This window comes from Camellia sinensis, chromosome 6 (genome assembly GCF_055761805.1).
Source record: "Camellia sinensis isolate YWXY chromosome 6, ASM5576180v1, whole genome shotgun sequence".
In the NCBI taxonomy this organism is placed as follows: domain Eukaryota; kingdom Viridiplantae; phylum Streptophyta; class Magnoliopsida; order Ericales; family Theaceae; genus Camellia; species Camellia sinensis.
This window is the reverse complement of record NC_138966.1, coordinates 26,954,391-26,979,773: the sequence shown is the minus strand read 5'-3', so window position 1 is coordinate 26,979,773 and position 25,383 is coordinate 26,954,391. Positions and strand designations below refer to the sequence as shown.

At 34.5% G+C, this 25,383-nt stretch overlaps 1 protein-coding gene across 6 annotated transcripts; it reads left to right on the top strand.

The window, feature by feature from the left end:
• Positions 1–1,084: 1,084 nt before the first annotated feature.
• On the top strand, positions 1,085–20,004 carry XRN3 (5'-3' exoribonuclease 3). 6 transcript variants are annotated; one of them, XM_028248929.2, is made up of 23 exons: positions 1,085–1,628; positions 3,765–3,867; positions 3,967–4,043; positions 4,128–4,319; positions 4,459–4,578; positions 4,692–4,754; positions 5,206–5,355; positions 5,456–5,620; positions 6,666–6,743; positions 6,845–6,931; positions 7,972–8,298; positions 8,583–8,678; positions 9,665–9,760; positions 12,311–12,381; positions 13,068–13,196; positions 13,285–13,361; positions 13,455–13,495; positions 13,612–13,686; positions 13,782–13,939; positions 15,392–15,496; positions 15,596–15,671; positions 18,720–18,799; positions 18,927–20,004. In XM_028248929.2, exons 1-23 carry the CDS (start codon positions 1,425–1,427, stop codon positions 19,684–19,686), a joined length of 3,330 nt encoding a protein of 1,109 aa, XP_028104730.2. In that variant the 5' UTR covers positions 1,085–1,424; the 3' UTR covers positions 19,687–20,004. The 6 variants fall into 6 exon arrangements, with proteins under 6 accessions (XP_028104730.2, XP_028104729.2, XP_082729613.1 ...); XM_028248928.2 differs by having other exon boundaries at positions 15,380–15,496; XM_082873487.1 differs by having other exon boundaries at positions 1,137–1,628; positions 3,765–3,879.
• Positions 20,005–25,383: the final 5,379 nt, after the last annotated feature.

The window sequence follows — 25,383 nt, the reverse complement described above, 5'->3', positions numbered from 1 at the left end:
GAATTTTAAAACATATATATATATATATATATAATATCAAGTTTTATTTTTATTAATTGGTTTTTTATAATTTTAATGATATTAGGATGATATAGATATGTAATATTAAGTAATGCCTTAATATTATTAATTTTTATCATGAGTTAAATGTAATTAGTTTGAGTAATTATTTTGCTAATATTAATAATTTATTTTTGTAAATAGAAATTTTTGGAACCGTAAACCAAACCGAAACCGAACCGTTTTTTCGGTTTGGTTCTGGTCCGGTTTTACAAGTGTAACGGTCTGGTCTGGTTCTCAAAATCACAGAACCGTTAGGATCAGATCGGTTCGGTTCTTGGATTTTCTCAGAACCGAACCAATCCGGACCGTGTACACTCCTAGTTGAATGTGATATTTTATTTTTTATGGTTAAAATAACTTATTTTATCTTTTGTGGTTAAAATAACTAAATTAGCATTTCCCAAACGGACAACACTCCATCACATCCCATAAATTACTTTGTAAGAGGATTCCTTTAATTTAGAGGATAATTTTTTTCAACAAAAGACATAAACACCCCATCACATCCCATAAATTACTTTGGACGAGGATTCCTTCATTTTAGAGGGTGTTATTTGAGTTCATAAGGCTTAGGTCTTTTCTCGGAACAAAAATAAAAAATTATTTTTTATTTTTAATATATTTTAGATGGTATTGTCTTTTTATTTTTTTACATATATTTTAAAAAAAATAAAAAAAAATAGAATTCAAATTTTAACCAATTTCCTAAAACAACCTTTATTATAAGTTCTGTTTTGATTATTCGAATGGTTTATTTTCTCACACATTTTATTTATTTCATCTACAAGAAAAATTAAGCTTTAACTTATCACATTTATTACAAAAGATAAACAATAATTATATTTTTAAAAATAAATAATTTATTTATTTTATAATATTATGATACATAGAATATATTGTAATTATAGAAAGGACCTAATTTTTTGTATGATAAAAAATATAAAACAACAATTCAGATCATCAAAATGACGCAGTGTGGGAGGCGTGATGGCCATGGTCCCAAGTCGTGGACTAGAGGGAGGAGAATTTTTTTATTTTTTATTTTTTATTTTTAATAGGAGAGAGGAGTGTTTGTTGCTCCAATCCACACCCTCAAAATAGCAAAGGGGCATCTCTGTCCCACAACTACATAATTTATGCCCTAGTTCGCCGTTGCCCAGTCTTGAGATAGATTACTTCTACTTCCGAACTCAGACACAAAACCGCAGCACGATATCTCTTTATTCGCATATTCCCCTCCCGTTGGGCTCTCCAACTCTATATATCTTTCCGACTCTCTCTCTCTCTCTCTCTCTCTCTTCTAGGGTTTGTTTGTTTGGATTGGTGAGAGATCTGATTGAAGAGGACCTTGGTGATCTGCAATGGGAGTTCCAGCGTTTTACCGATGGTTGGCGGAGAAGTATCCGATGGTGGTTGTGGATGTTATTGAGGAAGAACCTGTTGAAATCGAAGGAGTTAAGATTCCTGTCGATACAAGTAAATCTAATCCTAACAACATCGAATTTGATAATCTTTATCTCGACATGAATGGAATTATTCACCCCTGTTTTCATCCCGAGGACCGGGTAACCATTTCAATCTCCCTGTTCTTCATTTGCTTTCATTTCTGATTGATTTTAGTTACTTCTTGTTTGTTAAATGGATTTGGCGGTGTTAATTTTGTGGTCATTCAATTCAATTTGAAAAGAAAAGAGTCAACATGGTCTCTTCTTATTTTCATTCTTCGAAGGAGGAAGAAATTATTGCGTGCATGCATGAACACATTAGGATTGTTCGTCAACAGAGATTTTCAAGTATTTAGAACGGTGGTGTTATTTTGTAATCTTTGTTTGTCGATACCGTTTTTTTTTAATCAGCATTTGCAGAGATAACCCTAAGTTTGTCATTTAATGGATTGGTATATTGTTGCTAATTTGAAGATGTGATTGAAGATTTGAAATCTAACGTTTCTGATTTTCAGTTTGCATGTTTGATTCTCCTTGAGATTGAATGCCTGAGGTATTGATATGATAATGGTGTGGATCAAGGGTTTAAGTAACAGTGGTGATGACCGTAGTAGTAATTGTGACACTGACGGGGTTGTGGGATGTAGCGGTCATAGTGTAATGGAGGCAGCAATAGGACGTACAATTTTTTTTTTACTTCTTCACACAAGTTTGGGAAAGCTTACCAATACACATTTTTTTATATTTTAGAATCACATTTATGGGGTTCAAAATGATTTTTGGTAGGTTTTGTTTAGTTTTTAAACATGACCCTAAATATGTATTAATTTTATAGTAGTCGTAAGTTGCTATGGAGAGATTTTCTTTTTTAGGTGTATTTAATTTTCTTTACCTTATTAATTGTGCTTATGTATTACTTTCTCTTGTTATGAAAAAAAATCATGAAGGTTGTTTAATATTAGAAATGATAGTCTCATGAAGATAAGTTCATAATATAAAATGGCGACATAACATAGTATACTAATGTAATAGTACATAACATGATATTTAAACTTTGTTTAACAATTTTAACTTGAATCCCTGTAGATATAAGTTAATAATCAATGAATCAATTTTTTACAGTAAACATCGAACAAATGATCTCTTAGAACTTTAAGATTGGGCACTCACAGCATGTAGATCTAAGATTTTTACGTAAGCCCTATGTGAATTTTCCGTGATTTTAACAGCTTGAAAAAAAATGACAAAAAGTGGTCTTATATACAAAATTTGTTGAAAACAGGTGCATAATGGTTGTAACAGTCACAGTAGTGGTACTATAATGGAGCTATAATGACAGTTACAATCTTTACATTGGTGGCCTTTATTATTGTGAATTTCAGTCACACCACTATATCATCTATAATGGGTGGCAGTAACCACAAAATTGTTACCTAATGGTGTTAGGTAACAGTTGTGGCTCATTTTAAAAATCTTATATCGGACCCTTTTTTCGGCTTTCCTAAGATGAAATTAACTAAGGTGATCCATTATTACTTTCTGGTAGATTAATTGAGGTAACATAATTGACATCATTTTCCTGCATATCATGGATAGTCAATAAGGTAGTATGTTTGCTGGCTTCAGAGGTTTTCATTTTCTTTTTCTTCATTTTCATATTGACTTCTCATGTTGATTTGAAAAAGTAAAGTACGAGTAGGCTTCAGAGATATCTCATTTTCTATGTCCATCCTCCCCGTAAAGGGGGAAGAAAAAGAAAAAGAAAAGGAAGAAGAAGATAACAGAACCAAATTTCTTTTTTGTATGGGATGGGACTTATAATGTTGTGTAGTCATTGGGGCTGCTACACATTAATTATCTCATTTGGATATTGGTTTTTTAGTATCTTTTAGCCTTTAAGTTGTATCTTCTTTTTTGTTTCGTTTGGATAAGTCTTTTTCATAGTTTTGTTATGAGTTCAATTACATTCAATTTTTGTACCTTTTTTATTTTATTTTTTTATTTCTGTTAAACTGTGGACTTTTTTATTTTTATTTTTTAATTAAAACAAATACTAAAAGTCATTTAAAAAACTAATTAAATAGTTTGTGAAATAGCTAAAAGCTAAATAAAAAGGCCAGTACAAAAGCTGAAACAAGACAAAAATAAGCTACAAGCTAGTAAAAATTGCTGCATCCTAACGTGGACCATGCTTTTAAGGATTGATGACACGCATATATACACATATATTTTAATTGTCTGCTTTGTACCATGTAGCCTTCTCCTACCACTTTTGATGAGGTGTTCCAGTGCATGTTTGACTATATAGATAGATTGTTCGTGATGGTGCGACCACGGAAGTTACTATTCATGGCTATTGGTGGGTGATAAGGTTGAAATATCTTTTTAACTGTAAATTGAAAGTCGATAAAATTTAATCACCATTGCATGATACTGATTATTTGGAAACTCCTGGTAGATGGTGTTGCTCCAAGGGCAAAAATGAATCAGCAGCGGTCTAGGCGGTTTAGAGCAGCGAAAGATGCAGCAGATGCAGTATGTTTCTCTTGCATGTAAATCTCATGCTACTATCTGAAACCTCACTTGTGATGATTTGAACTGTGAACTGTTCTTTCATAGGCAGCTGAAGAAGGAAGATTGCGTGAGGAGTTTGAGAGGGAAGGCAGAAAGCTCCCTCCGAAGCAGGAATCACAAACCTGTGATTCTAATGTTATCACTCCGGGAACTGAATTTATGGCTGTTCTGTCAATAGCTTTGCAGTACTACATCCATCTAAGACTTAACAATGACCCTGGATGGAAATCTGTTAAGGTAGTGTTCATGTCAAGGTTCCATACAGTTTTCACTAATCATATTTGGTTTCTCTTGCCAATAATTGATGTCATTGCGCTTTAGTGTGTCATGAAGGACGAGTGCTCTATTTTTTGCTCATCATTCTATTCTTTTGAAGGTTATTCTTTCTGATGCCAATGTTCCTGGTGAAGGGGAACATAAAATTATGTCTTATATTCGTCTTCAAAGAAACCTTCCTGGTTATGATCCCAACACACGCCATTGCTTGTATGGTTTGGTACGTCTTCTCCATCCTATCTGTGAATCTATTATAAATTTCTTTCTGTTTTGCTGTTCGTTAGTGTTATTGCAATGTTCTTATTGGAATTTTAACATGTTGCCACATAACAGGATGCTGATTTAATCATGTTGGCTTTGGCTACCCATGAAGTCCATTTTTCAATACTCAGGGAGGTTAGTGTATTACGATTTAATAATTCATTTTTTCTGAAGACTCTTGACTAACATTTTTGGTTCAAATTTGCATGATTGTTTAAGTTGGGAAAATGGTTATAATTTTGTATTTAAAGTTTATAGGTAGGAAAATGAGAAATAAATGCCATGTTTGGTTTGATTTTCGGAGTCTGTTTTCAGAATTTAAAAAAAAACTGAAAATATCAAAAGCATTTATCATTTTTATATAATTTTATCTTTTTGAAGGGCAGAAATAATTTTTAATGTTTATTTTTTTCAAACTAGTTTCTATTTTTTTCAAAAAAATTTCAGAAAATAGTTTCAGAAAATCAAACCACAATGAAAGGGTACCCGTGTTAACAAAAAATGAAAGGTGCTGTAGGCTGCAATATGTTACTGTGCTTTTCAATTTCAATGAGCGACATTTATGTACCCCAAATTTACTTGTCAGGTTGTATTTACCCCTGGACAACAAGATAAATGTTTCCTATGTGGTCAAGCGGGTCATTTAGCAGCAGACTGTGTAGGTAAGGCAAAGAGAAAGGCTGGGGATTTTGATGAGAAAGGCGATGCTGATGTCGTGCCCAAAAAGCCTTATCAGGTCTGTTTTAATTCCCATTGAAATGTGATAGGTAGGGTACGTATTTCTTTTCGTTGGGCTGTTTTGGTTATTGTTTCCTTAAGTTGTTTTCATTTTGCAGTTTCTCAACATTTGGACTCTTAGAGAGTATTTGGAATATGAAATGAGGATTCCTAATCTGCCTTTCGAGTTTGATTTTGAGTGCATTGTTGATGACTTCATCTTCATGTGTTTCTTTGTGGGCAATGATTTTTTACCCCACATGCCCACACTGGAGATTCGCGAGGTGTGTGTGGCAATTTTCCTCTCTTCACTTACTTATTGTATGAGATATATTGGATTTGCCGTGAAATTTAACCATAGAGCCATGCACTATGTGCATGTTTATTAATGAAATGCAGCAAACTCTATGTAGCTTAGTTTACTACATCCTGGTTAACACCATAAATATCCTTATGATTGACATGAAAATTAATGTGAATATTGAGCAAGTTGATGCTTGCTGTGGTTTATAAAGCCAAGAAAGAATTTGCTATAGACATTCAATATAAGAAGTCTCCACCTAGAAGTTCAAGGGTACATTAATATTTGGATACTTTTTATTTTATTTTAATTTTTTTAAGATATGAAAATGTGGACTTCTATACTAATCCATAAGGCTTAAAAACTTAGGGAAATGGCTATTGATGCCTATATTCATTGTTTAGCCTGAAAACAATATCAAAGATAAAGTGTGGATGGTTATTTGCAAAAATTAAAGAAGACAACAATCAGACATTGGTTTGGGGAAAACATCCATATGGAAGATAATGAACATGCCAAACCATAGAAGAAAAAAATTGTGAATGAAATCAATATATATGTGTATTCTTTATGCAAGGAATCAATGTAGGTTTGGTAACAATCTGCACTCAGCATCTTGCATTGATAAAATCAATTATTGTTTCTCTTAAACATGGAATTGATCAATAGCTGATGATATGCCATTATTATTTAGAAAGGGCTTAATTTTGTGGAGGATATCTATGATACCTTGATTATAAGTCTCTATGGTGATGGACACTTTAGCAGTCTAAAAATTACTTGAAGTCAGGTTTCATTAGGCCCATATGACATTGCATATGTAGAGCGATATGTCAGCAAGCCTATAGGCATTTTAAACACCTATTTGTGATCCTTTTTATTGTCTGCCAAGTTTGAATAGCGCAATATTTTTTCTTGTACTTTCTGAGACACACTTTTAAAATAATAATAATAATAATAATAATAATAATAATAATAATAATTTTATGTTTTTGTTCTCCCGAAACTTCATTCTGGGTTGTTTTCAGGGTGCAATTAATTTGCTGCTTGCTGTATATAAGAAGGAATTGAGGGCAATGGGCGGGTATTTGACTGATGGTAGCAAGGTATTTATGTGGCCATATGAGGGCAAGTTACCTAATTCATGCTTGGTTTTGCTTTGGATGCATTTGAAGGATTGTTGTTAATCCTTGTCATTATTTCTCAGCCAAATCTGAGCAGGGTGGAGCACTTCATTCAGGCTGTGGGATTGTATGAGGATAAAATATTCCAGAAAAGAGCTCGGTTGCATCAGGTTTGTGTTGTCTTTCCATTGACGTGATTATCTTCCTCTAGTAGATTCTCATTGTATTTCTTGTGCCCCTATAAAGCCATAATCAGTTAATACATAAATATATATATATATATATTGATGTTTACTTAATGCATGCTTCAGAAGTATGTAGCAACCATAGCATTAACTATTAATTCATGGATTCATTTTTCTACTGGGAGGGTGATATCAGAGTTTTACTGCTTACTTCTGTATTTTTTTACCCGACTGTGCCTAAGAAACTACTGCTAATGTATGTGGAAGCATCAAACAGCTGTGGCAATGGCCATAGTTCTTTTATTGATCATGTTCAAAATTACCATGCTGGTATATTCTTATTGCTATGCTTGTGCCCGTCTCTTTCTAGCGGCATTTCTGCTAATAGAATCAGACAAACACTATCTTCCATTTCCTTGGACATTGGATGTACGGTACCAGAATATACGGAAGGGAGCACATCTTCACTTAAAATATTTTTCAATGGGTATAATATGTTTATGCTTCACTCATTAAACTCTCATTCAAGTATTATGACTCAAGATTCCCATTTTCTGACAAATTTTGTGTGAATGCTATGTGAAATATTTCTATCGTTGAATGCATACAACTACACGGTGATGCTAGGGAAATCGTGTAAATCCCCAGATACTGAGACTGGGTTCCTTGTAATCAGGAACATGATATAGGAAAGTGGGTCTTGGAAAGATAAATGAAAAAGGAAATACAAACGTTTGGTTTTCCCACATGTTTGGTTTACAAAATGTTAATAGAAAGATAAATTTCTACTTCCCGATGATGCACAATCCTTCATAAAATACAGGACAAGATTTGAGAGGAAGTATTTTCTTCAAGAAACTGGTCATGGTAGGATTCTCACTTTCTCGTGACAACCAAAATGCATGCATTATAAAGGAAAATGGTTTTCACTTTCTTTTCTTGTTAATCACATGGAGCCTATATTGTTTTCCCCCGTCCTCCTCTTGCTATCAACATAGTCTTTATATGTTGCTTTTATTGTTCAGAGGCAAGCTGAAAGAATCAAGCGTGGAAAGGCGCAAGCAAAAAGAGGAGATGATGTGGAGCCTCAAGTTAAACCTGAGTCTCTTGTACCTGTTGCTCATTTCCGTGGTTCTCGTCTTGCTTCGGGTCCTTCCCCCTCACCATATCAGCAGACTGGTTCCAATTACAGTTCACCGAACTCAATGTCTGTTAGAAATGGATGTCAAAAGCAGTTTGGATCATATGACAATAAACAAACTCATGTCAGGGCTCAAAAAGCTGCACGTACGACTTCTGGGGCCACTGTTGGTGCTGCTATTGTTGAAGCAGAGAATAGTCTTGAGACGGATGTATGTTTTCCTGCTTTAGGAGATGCATCTCAATGTAACTCTTATATTGCCATTCTTTAGGATTAATTTTCTATTGGCTAACTTTTGACTGGATATAAATTGTGCTATCTGGGATTGAAGGGTGTATTTGTCATATAATCTTTCATTGTTTACTTGTGAAAAAATAACAGAATTTTGTCACTTCTGTCATCATCATCAATCATTGTCAGTTCATCATATCAGTTACTGAATTTCAAGTTAAATTGCTGCTTAATGGGTTATGTTTTCTCTCTATTGGTTATCAGGTACATGAAAACAAAGAAGAATTGAAGATAAAGCTGAAGGAATTACTTCGTGAAAAGTCTGATGTTTTCAACTCTGAAAACCCTGAGCAAGACAAGGTTTGAACTCTGAGATGCATTTTGATTGGTTCTTTATACTTGGTTTTCACATGTGTTTGCTGTGGGGTTCACCATTGGTATGCTGTTCTTACATTAGAGATTTGTTTAGTATTGGAAACCTGTGGCAAATTATGTCTGAATGAATGAATATTAAAATCAAAGGTCAGTCTAACCTGTTCTTTTAAACTTTATATGTGATTCAGATCAATAGATAAGACTGCAAAATTCATGGAGATATGGATTGAAACCTGTTTAAGCTGATACTCCAATTGCAGATGTGTGTATATAACACTGTTGTCATTAATTGCAAGCACTGTGTTATGACAAAAGATAAATAAATCAGCTTTGCCATTTCATTAATAACTCTTTGAATCATTAAAAAACTTTTGATTTTGTAAGTTATAGAATTTCTAACCTATGTTACTTGGAACGTGGATTGTTCTGGTACTTGGAACGGGAACGTGGTACGCCACATGCTCTAAAATATGGTACGATATGGATATATTTGTATATATTACACTTAAGAATTTAAGGTGTACTTCTAGAGTAATTTATTCTTAACTATTAGCCATCCAATAAAATGTAGTGTGTGCTTGTTTTTCTTTTTTTTTTTTTATTTTTATTTTTTTTTCATGTAGCAAAATATTGCTATGAGAATTATGACCCATTTTTTATATTTTATCTTGTCAAAACTTAACTCATCTTAGATTTTAGTTCAGTATATTTGATTTTTTTTCCTCCTAAGAAAACATTTAAGGAAATATATTAGAAAAAACTTTTGGTATCGCTTTGGATCACTAGATTTACTGTTTTGAAACGGAAATGTACCATGTTTCGGAGCGTTGGTACCAATACGTAATTCGCTAGGGTATTATTATTATTTGGTAACATAGTTTCTAACACTAAATGAAGTCTAGTTTTTGTTTTTTTTTTCTGCTGCTTATGATTCATCTCAGGTATTTGTTATCCTGGTTTTCTGTTATTAGGTCAAATTGGGAGAACCAGGTTGGAAAGAGAGATATTATGAAGAAAAGTTTTCTGCAAAAACTCCAGAGGAAGTTGAAATGATTCGGAAAGATGTTGTAAGTTATTTGAACTTAACTGCCAGTGATGTTCATTGTTTAATGAATTTAATACCTTATGGATGGATTTAATACATAGCCGTTGATCCCTAAAAAATTGTCATTATGTTCAATATTTTTGAACTCTGTTCGCAAAATATTAGGGAATTGTATTATCATTGGTCAGCTGATATCTTCTTTTTGATTTGGATTGCTTGAATGAATTTGTGACAACTGAATTTCTAATGCAGCAACTCAGAATTTACATCCTTACTCAAATTTAAGTTTTTATTACTTGTTGGTCAAATTTAAGTTGATCATTTTTTTTTTTTTTGGAAAAAGAAACATTAACTTTTAAAGCTGAGCTGGTCTTTTGGGAGCTTCATTGGTAGATTGTGTGCATAGCAGCTTGAAGTAATGTCCATAGTTTTAATAAAAACAGTTTTTTGATCACTTCAGCCACGCTAAGGAAAGTGTTACTTGTTACACTTTACCACATGCTAGAAATTAATGGTAGCCTATGAAGCACAAATACGTTGATACTACAAAACCTAAAAAAATAGGACACATGTACGACTAGGATAAGTTCGTAAAAAAAAGGTAAAATTATTTTTATTGATGATACATAAGTGCGGAAGCATTTGGTAGGAATTAGGTATTAGTTTAAGATCCAGTGATCAATGTACTATTTTTCGGGGTTCTTATAAAGATTTCATTTCAATTTCAAGTTTAATTTGGTCATATTGCCCTTTCATTTTTCCCTTTCTCACTTAAAAGCATTATAGGCAAAAGTACTGTATGCAAAGTTTACTTGTTTAATTATTGAAATCTGATTTTAATTTGATTCTCTTTTCTTATTAATCATTGTTTTCTATAAAGTATTAATATGGATTGGGACACGTCTATGACACATTAAGGATACATTACGTGTCATTAAGGATATGTCAATTTGATAAATTCTGAGTAGGGTTACTACTTCAATCTCACGATTTTTTTCTTCTCTTCAAAGTAAGCAAAGTATTGAAAAATTGATCTTGTATTTATCTTAACGATTATTATGAAAAAACTATTACAATCTCAATTTCATAATAGTTCAAATATGTGTCCTAGAGTATCCAAAAAGTATTCGATACTTCTCAAAATTAAAGAAAATTATTTTCAAGTATCCGATACATCTAGAATGGATTAGATAAGTGCACAAATATATTAACTTGACAAAAGAAGTGCACAAATATATTAACTTAACAAAACCAATACAAGGAGGCGCACACAAAAGAGGAGAGGAAAGCATTCACGAGTCTGAGGATTATTGGTATATGATACGAGTACGATATGGATACAGTTCCCTTTCAAAAGTATCTGGGCTGCATATATGGTAGCTAAGGTGGTTGACTAGAGGCTTCTTTTGGTGGTCACCTTACAGTTTACTACCTTTGGATATGTGGTCAATTTTGTTACGCCTTAGGATATGTGGTCAATTTTGTTATGACACACCTTGACTGTCTTGAGCTCTGCCTAATGGATTATGGTCAATATTGCATTTTTTGCAAGTTAAAATAAGTTAGGAAGTGCAGTATGGCGCATTCTTGGAGAATGAGTTGTCTAATTTTTATTCTGTAACTCTGTTAAGGAGGATTGCTTCTAGATACGAGACAATGAATTGCAGATCTCATTCTATCGTCTATCCTAGTTGAGTGAAATTTGAAGATCTCATACCTAACTCAAGTGCGTATATACCTGAATTGCTATCACCACTTTTCGGGTGCCACTGTCACTTCCACAGCCTTCTTTACTTCCACTTCATTGCCATCACCATTGATGCCTCCACATTCTGATGTCTGAGCAATTGTCTTCCTTGTTGATGTGATTGCTACCTTATCTGTATTCTAGATCTATTTGTTGAAGTCTCTAACACTAATTGCAGATAAGTCCTGCCTGTATTTTCCAATGGCAAAAGATATTAGCATTTTTATCTATTTATGCCTAGCTGAACAATACTTCTGGCCAAAGACAACTTATTTGTAGGTGATGCTGCTCAGAGGAGTTGTTTCCTAAGGTCTGTTTGATGTGTTAGGATGTAATTGCATATAACAACCAGAGAAATATGAATTATGATCTTCGATTCATGAATTTTGGGAATTAAATTTTGGAGAGTAGCATGGTTTCTTTATTAAATATTCATGCCCCTTGAGAAGGGAACATTTGTCTAGTTCCCTTCATGGTTCATTTCTTTCAACTGAAGGGATCTCTCCAATTGCTGGAATTAGCTGAATCATGAATAATATTTCATACATGAACTAATTTTTGAGCATGGAAATTGTATCATGTATGGATATCCACCAATATAAGCATGTTCTCCCCTAGTAAATATAGTCATCTTCCCCCACAAAACTCGACTTTGACAGTGGCAGAGGCTAGTGATATCATCTGTACGAGGGATTTTGATTTGTGATGCAGATTTTCTTTTGTATGATTGTGCAGCTTGTTTTCTAAATCTTATATTTGAAGCATGCCAAAGTTACATTTGAAGTAATAGTGGGCTAATAAAAGCTTAAATTTCTACCCGCATAGGTTTTGAAGTACACAGAAGGCCTGTGTTGGGTTATGCACTATTACTATGAAGGAGTTTGTTCCTGGCAGTGGTAATTTTTTCTTCTTTACTTTGGGCAATATTCATATTCTTGAATGCATTTCTCTGTGGGTGTTTATATCTATCAGTGTATCTGTCTATCCCTGTGGATTCATGACGAGAATACTAGTATATTTAGCCTTGTCCATGTAGTACATCTATATAATATATATATTCATAAGTTATATTAAACATTTCTAATTAAGGCATGTATGGTGGCACTTGTTTAAAGGATGTGTTATGTGTAGACACATCTAATTGAGAATGTGTGTCATGCACTGAGCTCAAATTATTGCACATGGCTCTCAATTGTTAATTTAAAATGAACTTTGCATGTAAATAACATGTCTTACCTTGCATACTAGTGCACTTATTATGTATGTGTGCGGAGGAGTATGGGCCATTTTTAAAAGTTTTCCTGTGGTGGAATGGGTAGCCACTTTCTTGAAGTTTCTAGCAAATATCAATCATTTTATATGACATTGTTGGATGTTTTCTTCTTCCCCTTCCCCTTCCCCTTCCCCTTCCATTTTTCTTATAGTCCCTGTAAAGTGTCTTTATCTTTTTCTTATTTTTTCTTCTTTGAATGACCGTATATCTTTTAATAACACATTTACTTTATATTAACTAATTTTAACTCTAGGATGTGGTTGTACCTCTCTCTCTCTCTCTCACACACACACAAACACACACATGCAGGTTTTATCCTTATCATTATGCACCATTTGCTTCTGATATCAAGGATCTGGACCAGTTGAATATAAGCTTTGAACTAGGTTCTCCGTTCAAGCCGTTCAATCAGCTGTTGGGGGTCTTTCCAGCTGCAAGGTTCCACTGGCCACCTTTTCTTCTGTCGATTTTATTTTTTTTTTCTTTCTTTCTTTCTTTTGTGGGGTTCTAACCGGCTTACTTGCAGTTCTCATGCACTTCCTGAGCATTATAGGAAATTGATGACCGATCCAAACTCACCTCTCATTGATTTTTATCCGTCTGGTACAATATAATTCTTGCCAGATGGAGCATATTATTTGTCATTGAGTTGAAACATTATATATAACTTTCTATTACTTTTATCATGTTTATCAGATTTCGAAGTGGACATGAATGGCAAGCGGTATGCTTGGCAGGTACAGGTTATTCATATGGCATTTTGGTTGTCTTATGAACAATGTGACCTGTGGGGAATTACTTTCTGAATTGTGGTATCTTTTAACATTTTCCTTGCCTGTTTATTATTTTGAAGGGTATTGCCAAATTGCCTTTCATTGATGAAGCCCGCCTTCTTGCAGAGGTCGAAAAAATTGAACATACGTTGGTGGTATGGTACAATGAAGTTAGCTTTTGAGATGTACTTAGCTACTGGGTTCTTTCTCCAAGATGGTTTTGCTTATTTAAGTACCATGTTCTCTGCAGGAGGAAGAAGTGCGAAGAAATAGTGTTATGTCTGACATGCTTTTTGTGGCACTATCTCACCCCCTGTCTCCATACATATTTTCTTTTGACGATCGTTGTAAACAGTTGACAGATAAAGAGCGGGCTGGAATCAAGGAACAACTTGATCCAAGGGCCAGGTTTGTGGTGTGCTCATTTCGTGTCGTAAATTACTTTTGATATAAGGTTGGTCTGTCGTTTAAGGGTGCCGACCAGTTTCTAATGTTAACAAGATTTTCTTTCCTGGTATGCATAAGTTCTCAAACTATTCCCTAGTCTTTAAAATTTATCATCAAACAAAGCTGGACTTGAATTTATTGAGTGTACTCTGATAATTCAATAGTTATTCCCAATGTCCCAAAATTCTGAAGTATGTAATATTTAAATTTTGAAGTTCACACTTTTGTAATAAGCTTCGGATGCTTTCTCCTGTGAGAGGTTGGAAGTGAGTAGGCTGGCTGTGGAGCTCTCTTGGAAGTATAGCGGTCTCTGAGCTAACTCTGGATCACAATCACTAGAGAAGGCTAGGTGTGAGCAGTTGTGGTCTTAGAGCAGGGGAGAGAGATGGAGAGAGGCATGGATATGGAGGACTAGGGCTTCCAAATAGGGAGAGTTAATTCTTCTTGAAGATGGAGACATTTTGTGTATAGAAGGGGAACATCTCTCCTGGTCACTTGTTATGATGATGATGACGATCGGTGGTCTTTCTAGCTTGATAATCCTGAAGGTGGCGGCTGTTGCTAATGATGGACCTGGAGTAAGTGAGAGCCTTGTGTTGCTCTAGTGTGAGAGCCTTGTGGTCACTCATACCTTGTCACGAGCCATTACCAGAGATAGCATTGAGGAGTAGGTTACTTAGTTGTGAATTACTCAACTGAGCCACTACCAGGTGTATCATCGTAAGTGGAGGTGACTGTGTTTGAGAGATTCCCTTGGCTGAGCTGATGGGTGTTTCAAGCTTGTTTACGCTAGCAGACTGGGAGATGCCTCATAGAATTTCCCTAGTCACCTAGGCTTGAGACTTAAAAATGTGTACATTAGCTTCAACCATGACTCAATGTAGAAGGGAAGTATATAGAGACATGTGATTGGTCCATGTATCACGAATGACACTTGATAATGATGAGTGCTGATGTGGCCTGTCTCGTGTGTCTGCACAACGAGCACTGCTTTCCTTGTGCAATAAATTGTTTGTTGTTGGGTTAGGTTTTTATTTGTGCTATAATTTTCTTAATAATTCCATGTATTCAGTTTAGGGTGGTTTCCAGAATGGTCAGGATTGCACATTTTTTTAATAAAGATTCGTATTAGTTTACTGCTTCCATCGCATTCCTCCGCATCCAACCCTGACCTGTTTGATGGGTTAGAGAAACCAACAAACCCAGCTAATAGGTTATGGTCTAACATTATGTTCAAGTAATAATGGAGATTGGTTCCTCATCCAATAACATTACTGCTAAATCGTGGCCTTTATAGACTTATATCCTGTTTGCTAGCCACCTGAATCTTCTTGTGTTTAACCTTTTCCATGCTAAAAATAGATTTAAAATCTGTTTGAACTATTTTCTGATTTTATTTAGGGCTACATGCAGTGGTGGGATGAATGGTTATATATCCCTTTGTGCTGGAGATCCTTGCCCCCCAATTTTCCGGTCACCGGTTTCTGGAATGGAAGATATTATGGACAATCAAGTCATGTAAGCTTACTTGCAATCAATATAATTTTCTATTGCATTAATTGAATTAACTATTTATCTTATGCTGTTGTGTTTACTTTTTCCGCCTTCACCATCCAGATGCGCTATATACAGACTTCCAGATGCTCACAAACATATCACTCGACCACCAGCTGGGGTTATATTCCCGAAGAAGGTTTTATCTGTCATGTTTCTCTGCTTGTCATTAACATTCCTAGTGTTAGCAGTTTATTTATTATTTTTATTTTTGCATTCTACTTCAATATATATGGCATCTACTTGTATAGATGTGCATCTTTGCTTTTGTGATAAACCCTTTTGCGTGTCTACTTATTTCATGGTCAAGCAAGGTAATGGATATAAAAAAGATAATTACAAATAATAAAGGATATTCTACGAGGAGTTTTAAACAGCTCTAGGCACTCCAAGGCTATAAGGTCTCATATAGCCTAAGCGGCGAGGCGCAGGTGAGGCTCAAGTCGTAGTAGATAAGCAAAATTTTAAAATAGGCAAAGTTTTCAGCATAAACAAATATATATAGAATTCCAAAAATCATAAAGCAAGTTTCACCATTTCAAATAATCTTTAAACATAACATTCAATCTTTCAAAAACTAGAAATATAATATCTAACAAAAAATTGGAAGTATCACATTCACATCTAACAAAAACCTCAAATTTTATGATCATTCACATAAAGTTCAAAACAACTAAGAAGTGAACACAGGGAAAGAGAAAAAAAGAGGACCCATCAAAGAAGAAGAGAAGAAGAAAGGATGAAAAGAAGAGAACCCAGCGAAGAAGAGAAAAGAAGCAAGGAAGAACCTGAAGAAGTTGATGTCTTTCCACTTTCTGATCAATTTTTTTAATCGTTCTCCACCCAAGTTTTTTTTATTACTTTCGGATCTCTTCTCAACACATTTGGTCATCTTATATTGAATGGTTTTAATTCCCTGTGGGTAAAGGGATTTGGATTTCATTTCATCCTTTTAGTAGTCAAAAGAATTGGATTGGAAGTGCTTCCATTATGGTGTTGTGTGTTGATGGATTTGAAATAAAGGGATTTGGATTTCATTTCAAGTAGTCGAAAGAATTGGTATTGAAGTGTTTCCATTTGGAGTGTTGAGGTAAAGGTATGAGATTCATCGTATTAGAATAGTTGTGCCGCTAGAATCCTGGAGGTTTAGGCCAAAATTCAGGTTTTTTCTTCTTCAAAATCATTCATAAAGTTCTTATAAATCCATTCGTGGAAAATTTTATCCAAGCTATATTCTTTGAAGTTCTTTTTGTTGGATGGTGGAAAAATAGGAGGAATAGAAGAAGGTAGGGGGGAACGGATCTCAAACTTCACCTTTTTTTTTTCTTTCAAAATTACTGGTACAAGGTTCTCAAATTCATTCGTGGAGTTTGTTTGAAGGGTCAGAAAAATGCTGACTTGTGGGGCTACCACTTTATTTGTTATCACATTATATACATTTCTTTTCAATGGTCATGGACAAAAGTTTCAAGGATTTAGAGGGTGGCTTGACAAATTGACGACACGTGGACCCCTTTTTGTACCTTTGTGTCATATAGTAATACATAGGTTAGGATCCACAACCCTAAGTCTTGCATTGTGGACATAATATTCAAATAGACTTAATATGGCATAGGAGTTTTGTTCATGTAAATAAACTTTTATTTATACCCTTATTTTATGTTTTGTTGATTTGTTTGTTTCCTTTGCTATTCATGCTCAGTGACATGTTTATTCTTCTCTAAAATCTTATAGGAGCCAATGTGATTTGGGTTCTTGTAAACAAGCTTAGAATTAACTTATTGGAGATATACTTTCAAAATAAACCAAATATATTGTCTTGGTTGGTTTTGTAAACCAAACCAAACTAAGCATTGTGTAAGTGAATCATTTTTTGTCATTTTGTTTTGTCAAGGGCTATATTCTCAGTTAAATTAAATAAATTTGTATTTTTTTTAAACATTTATTACAACATCCAATGTCAAGGCTTCTTGTGCTCCTAACATTTTCATTTATCATGATCATATCACTCTTTTTTCGTTGTACATGACCAAACCATTTTAGCTTATTTTCTATTAATATATCTTCAGTTGGTGCCACTCCTGCCACTTCAATATCTGTCCGACTCTTGCCACATTCATCATCTAAGCATTCTCATTTTAGCTATACTTATTTTATGAACGTATTATTTTTTAGTTGCCCAATAGTTTGTCTAGTAAAAGCATCGCTGGCCTTATAGCTATTCTATAAATTTCCGTTCAGTTTTGTTGGTCTTTGTCGATCACTTAATATGTCAGATGCATTCCTCCACTTGAGTCAACTTACCTGATTCTGTGAGTCATATCATCTTCGACCTCACAATCCTTATAAATAATCGAACCTAGGTAACACAAATATTCACTGTTCTTTAGCTTTTGATTTTCAATATTCACTCATTTATTTCTACTACTTCTACTGTCACTTAGGCTCCTTTTGGATTTAAGGATTTCAAATCAAGTGGATTTGAATTCTAAGCTTGAAATTGTTGTGCCCCATTTGGATGACCACACAGCGCATATGAATTTCAAATCCAGTCAAATCACCCCATGGGTTTGATGACCAAAATATGGAGATTTGAAATAACACCTAATTAGGCGTTGTTCGAAATTCATTTCTGTTCCGTTTCACGCAACACAATAATGAAGGAATGGCCACCCCTCTCTTCCAATGTTAGGAAACTTGAACAGCCAGTGTTTTTTAAATGTAATTTATGTCTTGTTTTGCTTAATTCCGTAAATTTTAAATACATAGATTTGAACAGCCAGTGTTTTTTTTCTAAATAAGCTGAAATTAGCAACTGCAATATGGAAACCATTGAAACCTGTTAGCTACGCTGCTTTTGCATGTGCAACTCTATTAACCAATGATGTTCATGGGCGTTTTGGTTGCTTAGTTTCTACATTTCTAATGTACATTAGAAGCAACTGTGGTGTAAAGCTGTCATATAGGCACTGAAATGTTCCACACTGTGAGCCGTGCATGGGTTATGATTTGAGGTTATCAAATCTAGGTTAATATTTGTATTCTATATTATTTGTTTGGAAGCTATTATTTGTTCTCTATTGGAATGGGCATGTGGCACGGCTAGCTCTGGACATTGTTACCTTTATGGCATTACCTAAAGCTGTATAAATAACTCACTTATTTTTTTTTAATTGTCTTCTTTCAGTCCGTTGAGATAGGGGATCTAAAACCTGAGCCCGCTTTGTGGCACGAGGATAACGGAAGGAAGCCATGGGAAAATCGAAGGTATACTAAATTGTCTTTTCATTCAAGTGCCAATTTTTAGTTGTTTGATTCCTACTCTTGATGGATACTTGACACTGTTGTCTTAATATTCTAAAAGTATTGTTGTTTTGGGCTTCTCTCCTTTCAGGCAAGATCCCCCTGGAAGCATTTCTGGCCGGCAGCTAGGTGATGCTGCACATCGACTTGTAGCTAATAGCTTACAGTTGAGGGCAAATCCGAATGGTTACAGCGATCAGATGCACGGCCCACCCCCCTACGTTGCTGCATATGGCCAACCTTATTCCTCTTACCAAAACAATAGATTCCATGATCAGGAGCGCAATAGGATGGATCCATCTAGGACAGGCTATCCTGCGGAAACTTCCCAGGGTCACCACCACCAGGCATCAAATATCGCTGCAGTACGAAATCACTATGATCGTAGTTATGGTCAACCCATTCCATCAGCCACACATGATCCCTACAGTAGGCCCCATCATCAGTATGAAAGGGATTCCTACAGTAATAGGTCCTATCCTCAGCATGAAAGGAACAACCGATCTACTGCCCAACATAGAGAACACCACCCCACACAGGGATACTACCGTCCGGGATTCCAACAAAATGGTGGAAACATGCATCAGTATCCTCATCACGTAGTTCAAACTCCAATCCCAGCAGGTGCCCATTTTCATCAACAGAGTGGAGGATACAGCAATACCTATGGGAGCTACCAATCTTATGGAGCTGCAGGCTATCATCATTCGAGTGGTAGCTGGGCTCCTCAGGTAGACCAGAGTGTTGGGAGAGGTTATGGCCGTCCGCAACAATCAGGCAACCAATTTTCAGCATTAAATAGGGGAGCAAGGAGTAAGCCGCCACCGCCCTCGTCTGGTTATGGCCGCTAGTTTCCTGATTGCTTGGGTGATTGTAGTTTTAACAATATGTTTTCAAGTGTTGAATTGGTTTTTTTAACAAAATGTTCCTTTATTTTTATTTTTATTTTTATTTTTACCTTGTTTCTTTTTTAGAGCCGATAGTTTAGATCTGGGTTTTCAATTTTATTTGGTTAATAGTTGTATTATTCACCACCTTCCAGGGTGAGCAGAGAAGAAAATGTTGTATTTCTCTTCACACTGTACGCTGCTTGGTGGGAAACTTGGATAATAAGATCCCAGTGTATGTTATTGTGATGTTATAGTCATGTTTGAGACATTTGGGGATTATTGAGCTCTCTTGTCACTTTTTGTTTTTCCTTTTATTTTTCTTTCATAAAAGCCAAGCAGATGAAGAAGGTGAACAAGCAAGCGGAAAACTGAAATGTTGGGTAATTACTTCTCCCAAGTGGACTTTTTGATGGATTTCCGAGTATTTTAAAGCTGGAACCAGGTACAAGTTACTACATGTACTATCTGAGCTTCACTTGGGTTTTATGTGAATGTGACAAATTTATTACGTTAAGTTGAAGCTTGAAAAATTTACCATTGTGCTTGACTCGGTTCATTTACTATCATAGCTGAGAAGAACCATTTGCAATTTACAGGTGTTTGTGTTCACATATGTTTATTTATATCGATGTGTGATTTGTAGTTAAAAAATTTCCAAAATAACTTCTCTTAGTGTTGTAGTTAAATTCAGTCAATCATAAACAGCTAAGATTTTTTTTTGAACAGCATAAACAATAGGGTTGAGTATAAAAATTACTAAAACACAAAAATAGGCTTGGAAATCAAGATTAAGAAGCTTAAAATTTACAATTCATCCAAGACTACTTCAGTCTATTAAGTACAAATAAGAGCATTTACACAGAAAATCTAGATATATATATATATATATATATATATATATATATGGCTCTCATAAATGCCTTCTACTCTTATTCAGGGCTTCGCATAAATTTCCATAAATCGGAATTTTTTCTTAGCCCAAACTTTTCACACTCCGCCGGGGATTGGCTTGTCTCTTTATTTGGTGTTAAGGTGGTTTCTAAACCTGGGATCTATTTGGGCGCTTATTTGGGGTTCTCGGGGCATTCAAAATCTGAGATTTTTAATTCTATTTTGAGCAGAATCCAATCAAAACTACAAGGATGGAAATGTGATTTTTTGAACTTCGCTGGCCGGGGAATTTTAGTGAAACATGTTCTGCAATCCATCCCAGTGAATCTCCTGTTTGTTTTTCGTATGCCTGACAACTTTCAACATAAAATTACAGCTCTAATTCGTCAATTTCTTTGGGCTTCATCCAAGGGTTCAGGGTTAGCATGGAAAAAATGGACAGCTCTATGTCTTCCCAAAGGTTGGGGTGGGCTAGGCTTTAGGGACCTTACCTGCTTCAATCAAGCCTTACTAGCAAAACAAGCATGGCGGATTCTGTCCTCACCTAACTTACTGCTCTCGAGAGTTTTGCTAGGTAAATATTGTCAACAAAATTCATTCCTGGAGGCTAAACACTCATCATTATCATCTTGGGGATGGCGAAGTATTTTATGGGGACGCTCGTTATTGCTTTCTGGTCTTCAGTGGGTTGTGGGCAATGGTCGGAGTATCAATCTGTTTGAAGCTCAATGGATTCCGATTGTTTCCAATCCTTGTAAAGGACGCGGCTTGAGTGATCTTTGTCCTGCAATGAGGGTAGAGCATTTCATTCACTCCTCGTCTCGATCTTGGAGGTTGGATTTATTAACTTTGTTTTTTCCAGCCCATGTTATTCCTCATATTTTATCCTTTCACATCCCCCACGAGGATCTTGAGGATAAAATTGTTTGGGGTCCAACTAAAAGTGGTCAATACTCGGTGAAATCAGGCTACAAGCAGGCCTTAATTCGTCAATTCCCGGATTTTTGTAGGCCTGATCCGGACTGGACCGTCTGGAAGCGACTTTGGCATTTTAAAATTCCTCCCAAATGGACTTTGTTTTTGTGGAAATGTCTACACAATATTCTCCCCGTTAAGCATGAACTCAAGAAGCGAGGTCTCACCATAGATGTCCTCTGTTCGCGATGCTCAGCGAATGACGAAACTATTGAACATCTCTTTTTTGATTGTCCTCTCTCTCAAAGGGTTTGGCGTGGGTCTATTTTGGGCTTAGATTTTGGTAGTGGAACACCCTTATCATTCTTCTCCTGGTTCAAGCGTTGGGTGGAGCAGATCACTGATATTGAGATTTTATTTCACTCCATTGCTTTATTATGGGCCATCTGGTTACAACGTAACTCAGCGGAATTTCGTGGTGCAATATTGCCCACTGATCATATCTTGCAAACAGCTCGTGAAGTGCTTTCCACCTTACTGTCACCTTCTACTTCTGTTGCTCATGACATTTCCTATTCGGATAGTATTGTCCACCATTCGGTTGCTAACTAAGTTATCTTGCAGAATGCTGCCACATCCCTTGCAGACTATCTGCAACAACGGATCGTCGTCGACAGGTCTTGGACCTCGGTCATGGCCAGGACGGGTTTGGCTTGGGTATGGCTGGATGACGCGGACAATGTGGTTAAGCAGGAAGCCATTTTGGGGCCACACATGTTATCTTCTCAGCAAACGGAAGCTGCTGCGGTTCTTCAGGCCTTACGGTGGGCATCACAGTAAGGGATCAAGAGCCTCCTTTTGCAAACAGATTGCCTGGTTTTGGTACAGCTCATGCAGCACTTTCATCAAGATGAAGACTGGCAGCTCCACTCTATCCTACATGACATTTTGTTATGCACTAAGCATTTTGTTTATGTTGTCTTAGAGAAAGTAGATAGAGCAGTGGTCCAACCTGCTCACTTTCTTGCACATTCTGTAACACTCTCTTTTGAAACTTAATGAAATATCTATGCTGTTTTCGTTCTCAAAAAAAAAAAAATATATGGCTCTCTGGTGGTGATTAATGTCATTGGCCTCTAAAAAAAGTTTCTTCTTGGAAAGCTTTTTGATCAGTATAATTTCACTTGTTTAACCTTATTAATCACATAGAGAGGAAGTGCCCAATTATCTCCTGTCTTAAAATGTTGTCCTCTTATATCAAAATACTCATATCACTCAATTTTTTGAGAATCTCAAGCATATGAAACTCAAGGTATAATTTAACAATTGTGAGTATTTTGGGTCAGGACATACAGATTTGTGGATAGAAATTTAGCAATTGTGAGTATTTTAGGTCAAGAGAACATACATACTTGAAGATAGAATACCTCGTATCATTGAAAAAACAGCCGATAAGTGTTTAACAAATTTAAATGACTCCTTCAATGAGAGTATTTGGAATGATTCTGTAATGTTACATTTACAGAAAAATTAACGTGGTTCATATTCATTTTTGATTTATTTTTTGGTAATATGCACTATCAATTCACTGAATTGTTGGTATCATTAATAGTACAAGTTTTAAAAGTAAAGCATTCATGCATGAGGTTCATTAATTTGGTGGTGAAATGATGCTGTAATGTTATATTTGCAGAAAAATTAACGTGATTAATATTCATTTTTCAATAATGCTGGGTATCATGAAAATAATGTCATGAAAAGTTTTTATAAAGATTCTATCTTCAAATTAGATTATAGTGTTTGTAGTGTTTTATTGTATGTTATGCATTCACCCTTAGATTAGTTTCATGAAATTTTTTGTGATATTTATTTTTTGATTTATTTATTGGTAATGTGTACTATCCATTCACTGAATTGTTGGTATCATTTATAGTAGGTACAAGTTTTAAAAGTAAAGCATTAATGTCTGAGGTTCATTAATTTAGTGGTGAGCTAGGACTTCGTTGTAAGTAGGGTAAGCTAAAAAATGGAATGTGGAAGACAGGAATTTAAGTGGACCAATCAACAAGTGTGAGGACACCCAAGTCACAGCTTATGGTGGTCTGATGTTAGTGGAAATTTGGGGGTCCCTTTCAGAAATTATTTTAACTTTGGAAATATGTTTTATCATAAAAATATATAATTTTATCATAAAATTTTATAACATTAATTATAAAATACGTAATCTCACATCACTACAAATTGGTGTAACTAAAATATATCGTAATTAAGTTAGCATCAATTAAAAAAATTTGGACATTTTTGTTACGCCAATCTATGATAATGTTACGTATTTTATAATTGATATTACGAAATTTTGTGATAAAATTATACATTTTTGTATTAGAGTGCATATGGTAGCATTTCTTTTTGTTTTTTTTCCCCCCTTAGTTCTTGATGGTGATACATAATTCTCACTTCACAACCAAATAAAAAATTCTTAGTAATAAAATATTTAGTTTATTGGGTAAATTACACTTACTTCCCTTGAGGTTTTACATAATTACAACGGCGCTCTTGTGATTTTTTTAATTGCACTGGCTTCCCTTACTTTTTTTTTTTTGACATTATCAAATCTTTTTTTCCATCATTTATTCCTTAGATGTAAGGTTTTTAGATAAAATGACAAAATATCTTCACTATAGTTCTACCATTATCAACTTTCCAATTTAAGTTTTTTTATTACTAATTATTTCTCAATATAAGAATTTTTCATTGAAAAAATTAAAAATAACTACATCAAAATACCTACATGTATTTTTAGGATAAATATCTTATTAGAAAGAAATAGGTATTTTCAAATTTTTATAAAAACTCTCGTGTCTCAAAATAGGTATATTTATTAAAAAAAAAATTCAAATAGCTATATATGTATCACTAATATATATATTTCAAATTTTTATTCAAACTCCAATGTCTCAAAATAGGTATTTTGAACATAAATTTTTTAACACTAATTATTTCTATGCATAAAATATAAATTAGTATTATTTCTTCTTGGAATTTGACATATTTTATATTTTGTTTTATAATTTTGAATAAAAGGCTGCATTTAATTTAGCATAATGTTTAATAGTCATGTGCGGCTCTTAATGTGTGCGTTTTAGCATATATAGAGATCATTATATGGGTTGTTGAGATCAAGATTGGGTCCCTCCAGTCTAGTTCATGGGTTCATTTTGGGCTCTGTTTCGATAATTTAAACTGTCAATGTGTAAAATTTGTTGAATGGTATATCTCTATAAAAAAATTACATTGATCGAATATCGATAGTTATTTGATTAGATTAGAATTCTGTCAGCCGTTTATTTTTTTTTAATACAAATCTAATCCAATCAAATAGCTTTTGATATCCGATCAACGCGGTTTTTTACAAAGATATAGTACTCGACGAGCTCTACACATTGAATGGTTTAAATTATCGAAACAGGATCTAAAAATGAACTCATAAGTCAGACTAGATGAGTCCAATCTTGATCTTAATATGAGACAAGCCGGACCTTTGGTTTTATATAATGAAATGGGCAATTGGATTTCTATTTGTTATTTGAGAAAATGACATTGGAGCTAACTGGTTTAATAAAACACATTGGAACAATTCAAATATTGTTTCACAGATTCCAATGAATTCATTTTATTTAAAAATAAGTAAATAAAAGAAGTTCATTTGTTTTTAATTTAAAAAAAAAAAACAGAAATTAAAATAATAAATACATTAACTAAAATGATAAAATTTACATTATTTATGTAGTATGATGAATCAATCATATAATTGAATTGTTATGTTCAAGTTTTTTTGTAATTAATGTGAAT